Source organism: Coregonus lavaretus, assembly GCF_964263955.1.
Source record: "Coregonus lavaretus genome assembly, chromosome: 17".
Taxonomy (NCBI): Eukaryota; Metazoa; Chordata; class Actinopteri; order Salmoniformes; family Salmonidae; genus Coregonus; species Coregonus lavaretus.
The window spans coordinates 4,410,161-4,423,025 of NC_140004.1; the positions used below are offsets into that span (position 1 = coordinate 4,410,161).

A 12,865-nucleotide genomic window follows, 5' to 3' on the forward strand; every position below is an offset into this window, starting at 1 on the left:
CCTCCCAGATATTGGTTAGGCATTGACTCCCAATCTTCAGAGAAGTAGGTTGGGCTGAGGGAAAAGTTGTGGCGAGGAGAGGACTCCGCTGCCGCTCCTCTCCTTTTCATTTGTCAAATTGAATCAATAGGGAGGCCAGCTGGATGTCACAACTATCGTCAACAGTCATTTATCAACACAATAATTGATACCTCAATTTGAAAAACCAGACACATAAGAAATGTGAAATAGAGCCTGTGAGATGGAATACTAGTAATTCAGAGACGGCTCACCAGGCCAAAGTGACAACGATCTTGTACGTGAGCAATTCAATCAGAGTCACACCAAGCATTTAGATGGCAATTGCACCCAAACCATTTTCTAAATATGATTGAACAATTGATGAATAGGTCATTGTGACGTGTGACAATCGAATGAGGGAGAGAGAGTCCGTCCCTCCAGCAGCCAGCGTTCAATTTGTGTTTACTCAGTCAGACTCTTGGCTGCCCATTCCAAGTGCTTCTCTACTTGTGTTGATGGCAGAGTGAATCACTTCTCCAGCAGCAGCCCACAAGGCCAGGGTGTCTCCGACTCTCCGAGCGAGCGGGGAAAAAGGAGAGAATGAGTTGCCGATTCATAAAAGTGACAGCAACTAAAGCCTCGGCTATAAAAAGAAAAAGCTCTGGAATCTCCAGGCAGACATTTATCTTGTGTGCTCAACAGCGGCAGGTTTCAGGAAGGAGAGCGTGAGAGAGCGAGCGAGGGAGGTAGGGAGGGAGGGAGGGAGGGAGGGAGGGAGCGAGGGAGGGAGGGAGGGAGGGAGGGAGGGAGGGAGGGAGCGAGGGAGGGAGGGAAAGCGGGATGGGATCCCGCTCCCAGTATGCTTCCTCGCGGCCATTATTCAAGTGTTAATTCCCTATTGGACATATATTTCAGCTGGCATACAACTCAAAGTGTCTGTAAGGTGCAGTTTTGGTCAAATAATGATGGATGCAAATGCTTTAGAATGAGAGGAATCCTTAATACAAACGCACTCACTAACGGGTTCTGCACAGACACTCGCATACACACAGACAGACGTGCAACAATGAAACAAACAAACACATACACACAGAGAGAAGCATCCTTATATGTATGTGCACACAGTAACACACATACACACAGAGAGAAGCATCCTTATATGTATGTGCACACAGTAACACACATACACACAGAGAGAAGCATCCTTATATGTATGTGCACACAGTAACACACATACACACAGAGAGAAGCATCCTTATATGTATGTGCACACAGTAACACACATACACACAAGCACACATGCACAGGTGGACACATACACATGCACATGTGCGCACAGCCATGCACACATCACCTGCACACACACAGCCCTCCTCACCTCACATACTGTATGGTAGGAGTAGGTGTATTGGGTAGGTGAGTTGATAGTGAGTGAGGTGGAGTGCTCTGTCTGCAGCAGAGCATGTTATTGAGCTCTCTCATGTTCCCTTGTCTGGAGTAAATGGGGCCGTTCTGTAGAACAGTCTGCAGTCACTTTACTCCCTCTCAGGCGTGACTGCGCATACACACACACAGTTTCAATGGTGCACACACACACGTATGCATGCAAGCACGCAGACACACACACACACTAGTTTGGACCAACCCTGGTTACTAACCCTATTAAAGTGTTTTGTAATCGCTTTGGTACTATTTTCATATGTATGTGGTACATTTTCACAACTCTTAGTACAAAACTCCAAACTGGACACACTTGTAATGCAGCCAGTCTTTCATTCAGAACCTTTCATTGTGCATTCATTTTGGATTATAAATACCGCTCACCACACAACCATTGATTCAAAATATACGTTAATTGTGAAACGTAATTTGAACATTGGTTTAATCACCAAAACACAACATAATGATATATTTTCAATTTAGTCGTTTTATCTACCAGTTAATCCAATAGCAAGCAACTCAAGATACACGTTTCAAATGTATCTTGTAAGTGCTGAAATTAATATGCTACAGTACTGTAAATTACAGTAGATTATACAGTTTTCACATTAGGCAATACACTTACATTAACCAACAAAATTGACAGAAAATCTAAAATGTCCATAATATCTATCCAATGTGTCAAAGGTGTGCTCAATAAAAACATCCTCTACAATTATTCATGCAAAACAAATATATATAATCGCAACATAGGTGTACTGTCTTTCATCAAATGTAAGAAATTAAATGAAACAAATTAAATGAATGAGAATGAAAATAAAACAATGTTTAGCACGCATGAATTTGCCTCAAGCCTGTCTTGAGCATTTGGCCATACATTTTCATCCACATTACAGTGAATGTCCTTTTGGCATGGCACATCCAAGCTTGACATTGGTCTGCATTGATGTCATCGCATGCCTCATCCATGGCCAGAAAGAGGGTCTCATGGGGATGGCGATCGTACACCTTCCACCTCCATGCTTAAAGAAAGTCCTTAATAGGGTTGAGGAAAGGAGAGTATGGGGGCAGGTATACGGTCATGAATCGGGAATGGGCCCGAAACCATGCCTGAACCACCTCTGCATAGTGGAACCTGACATTGTCCCACACAATGACATAGGTGACCCCTTCACCTTGACAGGCCTGCTGAATTTAATTGAGAAACACAATGAGGAGTGCAGTGTTGTAGGATCCAAATGATGGCCTACGTCCTATCACACCATCTTCAGAGATGTTTCCCCCATGTTGTCCAGGCACTTGGATGGTCGCCCATTGGCCGATGAGGTTCTGCCCACAGCGCCAAGTTTTTGCCCGCTTCATCAACAAAGATATACTTGTGATGGTTCACAGCAGCATCAAGCACCATCACCCTCTAAAAATATATTTTGGTTAGTTATTTTTACAGTAGAGTTCCAATATGATATTGTGAGGTAGCATGTGCATCAAATAGTAACAGTAATACAGTATATAGTGCTGTACCTGAACATACTCGGCCTGTAGTTGTTTCACCCAGTCGTTGTTTCTCTCAAAAGGCACAAGTTAAATGTGTTTCATAGATACCTGGTGCCTTTTCAAAAGGCAGGCGATTGTTGGTAGGCTGATGGATGCCACTTTGGCAAAGGTGTCATCATTCTCCTCAATGGTCTGCTTTATTTCGGACAGCCTTATATGTCATTCCTGGCCCTCATCATTTCCACCACTGCCCAATCCTGCTGGTCGGTCAGCACACGGCCATGGCCACCACCATGGGGTCTTCTGTCAATTCTGATGGTAGAACAGAGTATACTGTCAATAGATCATACTGTAAGAATACAATAATATGTCATTTACTGTAAACGTAATGGAAAAGCATAGTGCATATCCTGTAGACTTACTGGTTTTCTTGGCGAAATGTTCTCATGATCGAATTGACAGTTGATCTTTTCAGATTGGGGTGAATGAATCTGGCATCCTCTGCCATGGTAAGGCCTTTGTTTACCACATGGTCAACGAAGATGGCCCGGACTTCATTGGACACAACAGTTCCCTGCCGTCTGCCTCCCTCTCTCTGATGTCCACCTCTTTGACGGGGCCCATGCCCACCTCTTTGACCTCTTTGATGGGGCCTATACCCACCTCTTTGACCTCTTTGACGGGGCGCATGCCCACCTCTGTGACCTCTTTGATGGGGCCCATGCCCACCTCTTTGAGCTCTTTGATGAGGCCCATGCCCTGCTCTTTGACCTCTTTGATGGGGCCCATGCCCACCTCTTTGACCTCTTTGATGGGGCCCATGCCCTGCTCTTTGACCTCTTTGATGGGGCCCATTCACAAGCTCTTTGATTTCTTCCTTCCCCTTGCTGTCTATCCTGCTCCATTTTGAAAGAAATTGCAAGTGTTCACACACCCCATTTTATATAAGCTCCTGAGTGGCGCAGTGGTCTAAGGCACTGCATCGCAGTGCTAACTGTGTCACTAGAGATCCTGGTTCGAATCCAGGCTCTGTCGCAGCCGGCCGCGACCGGGAGACTCATGGGCGGCGCACAATTGGCCCAGCGTCGTCCAGGGTAGGGGAGGGAATGGCCGGCAGGGATGTAGCTCAGTTGATAGAGCATGGTGTTTGCAACGCCAGGGTTGTGGGTTCGATTCCCATGGGGGGCCAGTATAAAAAAAAAATGTATTCACTAACTGTAAGTCGCTCTGGATAAGAGCGTCTGCTAAATGACTAAAAAAAAAAAAAAAAAAAAAAATATATATATATATATATATATATGGTGACCACTGTGTGAAATCAATTACCAATAATGAGTAGTCATTATGTCTCAAAATCCATATATAGTAGACAAACCAGTTTAAAATCTATAGGTTTATCAAAAGGTTAAGTGATTAACCACTAAGCGCAGTTGGATTAAGTGATGGTCAAACAAATGAAGAAGATAATCATATGAAAAGTATTGTGAGCATTGCGTTGTGAAAGAGGTGGGCATGGTCCTTGGTAGAGCATGGCGCTTGTAACGTCAGGTTAGTGGGTTCGATCCCTGGGACCACCCATACGTAAAAATGTATGCGCACATGACTGTAAGTCGCTTTGGATAAAAGCGTCTGCTAAATGGCTTATTATTTATATGAAAGGTATTTCTAGATGAAACACTGTTTTAGGAATTAGTGTCACGTTGTAAAATGATTAGAAGACAGGCACAGGAATACGTATTAGGGATTTTGTTACTCCACCCAACACAAACACGTATATGTATACAAAAGGGATGTAACCCAAACAAAGAGCGAGGTGTAACCTCTACACAATACACGGGACGAGACCCGTAAACAACAAGAGCACTATACACGGTACTCACGAGACCAACGGATATGGGACAACAATTGACAAGGACAATGGGGAACAGAGGGCACATATATACACATACTAATCAGGGGGAATGGGAACCAGGTGTGCGTAATGAGACAAGACAGTCCGGGGTTGGTGTTAATGATCCATGTCAGTGACGCCTTGAAAGCCGGTGACGTAGACCTCCGGAACAGGTGAACGGAATGAGCAGCAGTACCAGGGGGATCCGTGACAGTACCCCCCCCCGACACGCTACACAATCAGCGGGACGACACCGGCCTCAGGGACGACCACAGGGACGCAGTGCAGGTCGGTCAAGGCGGTGACGGTGAAAATCCCTGGTCAGCAAAGCGTCCAGGATGTCCACCGCAGGAACCCAGCACCGCTCCTCTGGGCCTTACCCCTCCCAGTCGATGAGGTACTGGAAATGCCCCGCCCGACGCCTCGAATCCAGGACTTCACGGACCGAGTACGCCGGACCACCCTCGGTGTCCAGAGGAGGAGGCGGGGCGCCACTGGGTCCAGCCTCAGCGAGGGGACCAGGTACCACTGGCCTGAGGAGAGACACATGAAAAGTTGGGTTAATGTGGTAATCAGCAGGGAGTTACAAATGGTACGTTACCTCATTAACCCTCCTCAGGACTTTAAACGGCCCCACAAACTGCGGGCTTAGCTTCCAGCAGGGCAAGCGGAGGGGCAGGTTCCTGGTGGAGAGCCAGACCCAGTCGCCTGGAGAGAAAACAGGCACCTCACTGCGGTGGCGGTCGGCCTGTTCCTTGTGCCGACGCACGGCCCGCTGGAGACGAGTGTGCGCAGCGTTCCAGATCTCCTCAGCGTGTCGAAACCACTAGTCCACCGCAGGGTCCTCGGTCTGGCTCGGATGCCAAGGTGCCAGGGCCGGCTGATACCCCATCACGCACTGGAAAGGAGTGAGGTTAGTGGAGGAGTGGCGGAGGGAATTCTGTGCGTACTCAGCCCAAGGTAGAAAATCTGCCCACTCCCCCGGCCGGTCCTGACAGTAACACCTCAGGAACCTAACCACTTCCTGATTGACCCTCTTTACCTGCCCATTAGCTTGAGGATGGTACCCAGAGGTGAGACTGACGTGACCCACAGGTGTTCCATGAACGCTTTCCATACGCGTGAGGTGAACTGAGGACCACGGTCTCCGGGATCCCGTAGTGCCGGAAGACGTGCGTAAAAAGAGCCTCCTCCTGCAGTCCGCTGCGGAACACGGTGATCAGAGCAGACTCGTTCCATCCGATGGAGGCCACGATGGTCCGGAACTTCGAGGCGGTCCAAGATCCCTGGTGTAGTCGGAGTAGAAGCTCACCCCCATCTTGGCCCCCCACAGGATGATCAAACACTGAGCGGAAGAGGAGGTTGAAGCGCTCATAGGACTCGACCTCGGGTCCGCCCATTTCCCAAATCGCGGCACCCCAGTCCAGGGCCCGTCCGGTCAGTGCCGAGATGACTGTGACATCCCTGTCTCTCCCGGAGACAGCCTCGGTGTAGCGAGAGAGGTACAGGTCGCATTGCAGAAGGAATCCCTTGCATCTCGCTGGCGCGCCATCAAAGCGCTCCGGGAGGGAATGGGGTATTCCACAGACCGGCTCAGATGGAATGGAGGCAGGTAGTGGTGGTGTGGGGGCTGGTGCCGGAACCAGTGCTGGAGACTGGAGGGACTGCACTTTCCCCTCCAACCGCAGGATGGTTGCCAGCATGCTGACCATGCCGCTGCCGAGTCTGGAGAGACATGGGACAATAATCGACAAGGACAATGGGGAACAGAGGGCACATATATACACATACTATTCAGGGGGAATAGGAACCAGGTGTGCAGACAGTCCGGGGTTGGTGGGAATGATCCATGTCAGTGACGCCTAGAAAGCCGGTGACGTAGGCCTCTGGAACTGGTGAACGGAATGAGCAGCAGTACAGGGGGGATCCGTGACTTGGTTTGGTGTAATGTGTGATTTTGTGTGTTTTACTTAGTCAACTTTTTGATGATCTGTTTTGAGTTTTGTACTAAGAGTTGTGAAATTTTTTCCACATACTGTACTTGTGAAAATAGTACCAAAGCGATAAAAAAAAAAACTGTAACTGCCAATAATACTCCTGGGACTCGGAGTCACGATTTAAAGGGGTTGTGTGTTGTGCATTGCAACCATAAAAATGCACTCTCAAACTTTTGTATAATTTCAGCCTGTAGTTTTGAAAGTGGTGCTCACGAGCCAAAACGTGTCCCGTTTTTTGTGTACTACGTCATCCAATTGTGAACTACATCATCCATTTTGCACTTCATATAATATAATACAAATTTGGCAATTTGTGTGATATGTTACAAATCCAATTTGTACAATATCTTATGAATTTGTTGTTCTTAAGATCACACAGTACATCTTTAAACGTGTTCCTATTTGTTACCTACCTGGTAAATACAATACAATATGCAATGAAGTGGTTGCGCCAAGCCGCGGTTAAAGACAAAATCCACTCAAAAACTATATTTTGGTATTTTTTTCATTACTCTACTGTTGATATAGTCCCAAAATGTTTTGCATTTCAGCAGTCAAGTTTTTAAGAGATTGGACTTTCAAGAAGCAAAGTGTTATTTGCCACATCATCATGATGATGCAGAATGCATCATATGATGCAAAACGCATCATCATGGTGGACAGCTCTGGTGGATATTCCTGCAGTCAGCATGCCAATTGCATTCTCCCTCAAAACTTGAGACATCTGTGGCATTGTGTTGTGTGACAAAATTGCACGTTTTAGAGTGGCCTTTTATTGTCCCCAGCAAAAGGTGCACCTGTGTAATGATCATGCTTTTTCATCAGCTTCTTGATATGCCACACCTGTCAGGTGGATGGATTATCTTGGCAAAGGAGAAATGCTCACTAACAGGATGTAAACATTTGAGAGAAATAAGCTTTTTGTGTGTAAGGAACATTTCTGGGATCTTTTATATCAGCTCATGATACATGGGACCAACACTTTACATGTTGCGTTAATATTTTTGTTCAGTGTAATTCTCCAAAGTGACTTAATATGTGCGAATTAGCCTGGCTAACCATAAGGATCCACCACCAAAGCCATGATGATGCTAAATGACGGCAGTTGCATGACCACCCTACATGTTGAATGGAATCTTGTTAGCTAACTCTGTTAGACAGGCTTATTCACCTTAAAACAAGACTGCATTTTATTCATAAAAGACATACTTTTTAAAGCATTAATGGAAATTTTCTAGTCATTATATCATTTATTTAAAAGTCGAAAAATGGATACCAATCACAGATTGCCCCTTTAAATTAGAAAATGATGTGTCATTGATGTCATTACTAATTTAATGCTGAAAAAGCCACAGTCTGTTTTATATATAATTATATATTGCAAGATTGATTAATTATTCAAAAACTGAGTTAAAAAGTGCAGCCTTCAACTCTTAAGTTTAAGAATACAAAAATATATATGTGTTTTGACCACCTCAGAGAGAGAGAAACAGGAGTAGACAGAGGGAGATGTGTGTGTTCATGTCTGGTTTGTGTGTGTGGTAGTGATGATATTGAAGAGCCCAGTAAACTCCTGTGGCACATAGCTGCTCTCCCATTGGCAGAGCTGTGCTTTGGAGTTTTTGTTCTTTCTCTCTCTCTGTCCTCCTTACTCCTGTTTTCATTCTGCCTTTCTCAGCAGCATTGTTCCTGCCTCCTCTATTCCAACACGCCCTTATTTGACACTTACATTTTTTTGCCAGAGTTGGCAAATTACTCTGCATCACAGCGCCCCTCGCCACTCCATGTTTCACCTTCCCACATTTGCGACAAGAAAACCAGCGGTGTGAGCCAGTGCAGGGGACTAAGGGGCAGACAGGCAGGCGGTGGGGGGGGGGGGGGGGGGTGTCTTCCTTTGAGATGAGAGGAGGCTCTGATGATGCACAGGGACACTGGTGTTGTCACAGATGCTTGATTATGTGTCGGTGTTTAATTGTGTGTGTGAACTGGTGGATGTCGGTGTGGGAGTGGGTGTTTGTCATTGTGTGTTTTTGGGTGGGTGGGTGTTTAATTGTGGGTGTGGGTGTGTGTGTGCGACGTGCCCATTTGTGTTTGTGTGTTTCTGTGGGTATGTGCGTACATACATACATCGTACGTAGGTACTCCGGTTGTGCTAGTCTGTGTTCCAGTAATTCATTGCCTGGTTGTGTGTCATTGCCACAGTATTCACACAGTCTAAAAATATTGCTTTTGAAGGAATCGCTAAATGAAGTGGAAGTAATGATATTCACACTGTTTCAGTATGGTAATTAAAATGATGAAAGAAGACATTCAGTAAATACAGTGCCTATCATAAGTATTCACCCCCCTTGGATTTATTCACATTTTATTGTTACAAAGTGGGATTATAATGGATTTCATTGTAATGTTTGGTAAATTACATCAAATGTAATTTTTATTACATTACTTAAAATACTCTGTTACATTAATGAAAAATAAAACACTAATATATCTTCATTAGATAAGTATTCACCCCCCTGAGTCAATACATGTTAGAAACACCTTTGGCAGTGATTACAGCTTTGTTTGTTTGTTGAGTCTTCTTGTGTAAGTCTCTAAGAGCTTTGTACACCTGGATTGCACAATATTTGCCCATTATTGTTTTCAAAATTCTTCAAGCTCTGTCAAGATGTTGGTGATCATGGCTAGACAGCAATTTTCAAGTCTTGCTTTAGATTTCAAGCAGATTTAAGTCAAAACTGTAACTTGGCCACTCAGTAAGAATTCACTGTCTTCTTGGTAAGCAACTCCAGTGTAGATTTGGCCTTGTGTTGTAGCTTACTGTCTTGCTGAAAGGTGAATTCCTCTCCCAGTGTAAAGCAGACTGAAGCAGGTTTTCCTCTACGATTTTGCCTGTGTTTAGCTCCATCCCGTTTATTTTTATCCTGAAACACTCCCCAGTCTTTGCCGATGTCAAGCATATAACATGATGCAGCCACCACCATGCTTGAAAATAAGGAGGCAGTTACTATGTGATGGATTTGCCCCAAACAAAAGGCTTTGCTTTTAGGCCCAAAGTGTATTCCTTTGGCATTTTGTTTTTGCAGTATTACTTTAGTGCCTTGTTGCATACGTTGTTGATCCATCCTCAGTTTTCTTCCATCATAGCCATTGAACTTCGTAGCTGTTTTAAAATCACAAATGGCCTCCCAGAGCAGGGAGGTAACATCCCTGAGCAGTTTCCTTCCTGTCCTGCTGCTCAGTTCAGAAGAACGACTGTATCTTTGATGTGTCTGGGTGGTTTAATACATCATCCACAGCATAATTATTAACTTGACTATGCTTAAAGAGATAGTCAATGTCTAATTTATTAATGTTACCCATTTATATAAATCACTGCCCTTCTTTATGAGGCTTTCAAAAAGCTCCTTGGTCTTTGAAGTTGAATCTGTGCTTGAAATTCAATGCATGACTGAGGGACCTTACAGATGTTGTATGTATGGGGGACAGAGGAAGGGGTAGTCATTCAAAAATCATGTCAACCCCTATTATTTCACATGGAGTGAGTCCACGTAACTTATTACTTCATTTGTTAAGACAAATTTGACTCCTGAACTAATTTAGGCTTGCCTCAACAAAGGAGGTGAATACTTATGCAACAACTATATATTAGTTATTTAATTTGTATTCATTTGTAAAAATTAATTTGTACTCAGTTTGAGAACTTTAAATAATTTGCTCTCTTTCTCTTTCTCTCTCTCTCTATCCCCTTCTCCCTTTCCCTCCCTCCCTGTCCCACCACCTCTCACCCTCTGTGCAGCCTGTGAGTTGATGAACAGGGGGATCCTGGCGCTGGTCACCTCTATCGGCTGTATGTCGGCGGGCTCCCTGCAGTCGCTGGCGGACGCCATGCACATCCCGCACCTCTTCATCCAGCGTGCCCCTGCCGGGACCCCTCGCTCCAGCTGCCCCCTCATCACCACCCGTGCCCGCCAGGACGACTACACCCTCTTTGTGCGCCCGCCCGTCTACCTCAATGACGTCATCCTCCAAGTGGTCAGCGAGTACAGCTGGCAGAAGTTCATCATCTTCTACGACCAGGAATACGGTAAGGCCGTGTCAGGGGAAGTGGGGGAAGCAGACCTGGGTTCAAATACTATTTGAAATCATATGAAATACTAGATCTGGGCTTTAATGAAGTCGCCTTTTGCAATGAAACCAATAGAACGGTCCCGAAAATGCAAACCCCACCCACTTGGCACTCTTGGCAGGGTAAAGCAAACGCTCAAAGATTTAAAATATTATTAATAGTATGTAAAACCAGGTTTGATGGGAAGTGGGTTGCAGAGATTAGGGAGTGTGGTGGTGGTGGGGGGGGGGGGGTACTGTAGTTGACATCCATAGGGAGGCATTCAATTATTTATGAAGATACAGTGATGGAAAAAAGTATTTGATCCCCTGATTTTGTAAGTTTGCCCACTGTCAAAGAAATGATCAGTCTATAATTTGAATAACAGTGAGAGACAGAATAACAACAACAAAATCCAGAAAAACGCATGTCAAAAATGTTATAAATTGATTTGCATTTTAATGAGGGAAATAATATTTGACCCCCTCTCAATCAGAAAGATTTCTGGCTCCCAGGTATACTTTTATACAGGTAACAAGCTGAGATTAGGAGCACACTCTTAAAGTGCTCCTAATCTCAGCTTGTTACCTGTATAAAAGACACCTGTCCACAGAAGCAATCAATCAATCAGATTCCAAACTCTCCACCATGGCCAAGACCAAATAGCTCTCCAAGGATGTCAGGGTCCAGATTGTAGACTTACACAAGGCTGGAATGGGCTACAAGACCATCGCCAAGCAGCTTGGTGAGAAGGTGACAACAGTTGGTACGAATATTCGCAAATGGAAGAAACACAAAAGAACTGTCAATCTCCCTCGGCCTGGGGCGCCATGCAAGTTCTCACCTCGTGGAGTTGCAATGATCATGAGAACGGTGAGGAATCAGCCCAGAACTACACGGGAGGATCTTGTCAATGATCTCATGGCAGCTGGGACCATAGTCACCAAGAAAACAATTGATATCACACTACGCCGTGAAGGACTGAAATCCTGCAGCGCCTGCAAGATCCCCCTGCTTAAGAAAGCACATATACAGGGCCGTCTGAAGTTTGCCAATGAACATCTGAATGATTCAGAGGAGAACTGGGTGAAAGTGTTGTGGTCAGATGAGACCAAAATCGAGCTCTTTGGCATCAACTCAACTCACCGTGTTTGGAGGAGGAGGAATGCTGCCTATGACCTCAAGAACACCATCCCCACCGTCAAACATGGAGCTGGAAACATTATGCTTTGGGGGTGTTTTTCTGCTAAGGGGACAGGACAACTTCACCGCATCAAAGGGACGATGGACGGGGCCATGTACCGTCAAATCTTGGGTGAGAACCTCCTTCCCTCAGCCAGGGCATTGAAAATGGGTCGTGGATGGGTATTCCAGCGTGACAATGACCCAAAACACACGGCCAAGGCAATAAAGGAGTGGCTCAAGAAGAAGCATATTAAGGTCCTGGAGTGGCCTAGCCAGTCTCCAGACCTTAATCCCATAGAAAATCTTTGGAGGGAGCTGAAGGTTCGAGTTGACAAACGTCAGCCTCAAAACTTTAATGACTTGGAGAAGATCTGCAAAGAGGAGTGGAACAAAATCCCTACTGAGATGTGTGCAAACCTGGTGGCCAACTACAAGAAACGTCTGACCTCTGTGATTGCCAACAAGGGTTTTGCCACCAAGTACTAAGTCATGTTTTGCAGAGGGGTCAAATACTTATTTCCCTCATTAAAATTCAAATCAATTTAAAACATTTTTGACATGCGTTTTTCTGGATTGTTTGTTGTTGTTATTCTGTCTCTCACTGTTCAAATAAACCTACCATTAAAATGATAGACTGATCATGTCTTTGTCAGTGGGCAAACGTACAAAATCAGCAGGGGATCAAATACTTTTTTCCCTCACTGTATGGGATGGAGATCTGATAGACTCGCAGCATGGCAGACATTAGCA

General features: G+C 45.2%; 1 protein-coding gene across 1 annotated transcript in view; it reads left to right on the top strand.

Annotated features, from left to right (window-relative positions):
- Nucleotides 1–12,865, top strand: part of LOC311144768 (glutamate receptor ionotropic, delta-2-like) — a gene marked incomplete at both ends in the record, with an annotated part of 582,161 nt that overhangs the window by 284,439 nt on the left and 284,857 nt on the right. Inside the window, one exon of the mRNA XM_084180872.1 lies at nucleotides 10,622–10,909. Coding sequence (XP_084036998.1) covers nucleotides 10,622–10,909 — 288 coding nt within the window. The remainder of the gene's footprint in view (nucleotides 1–10,621; nucleotides 10,910–12,865) is intronic.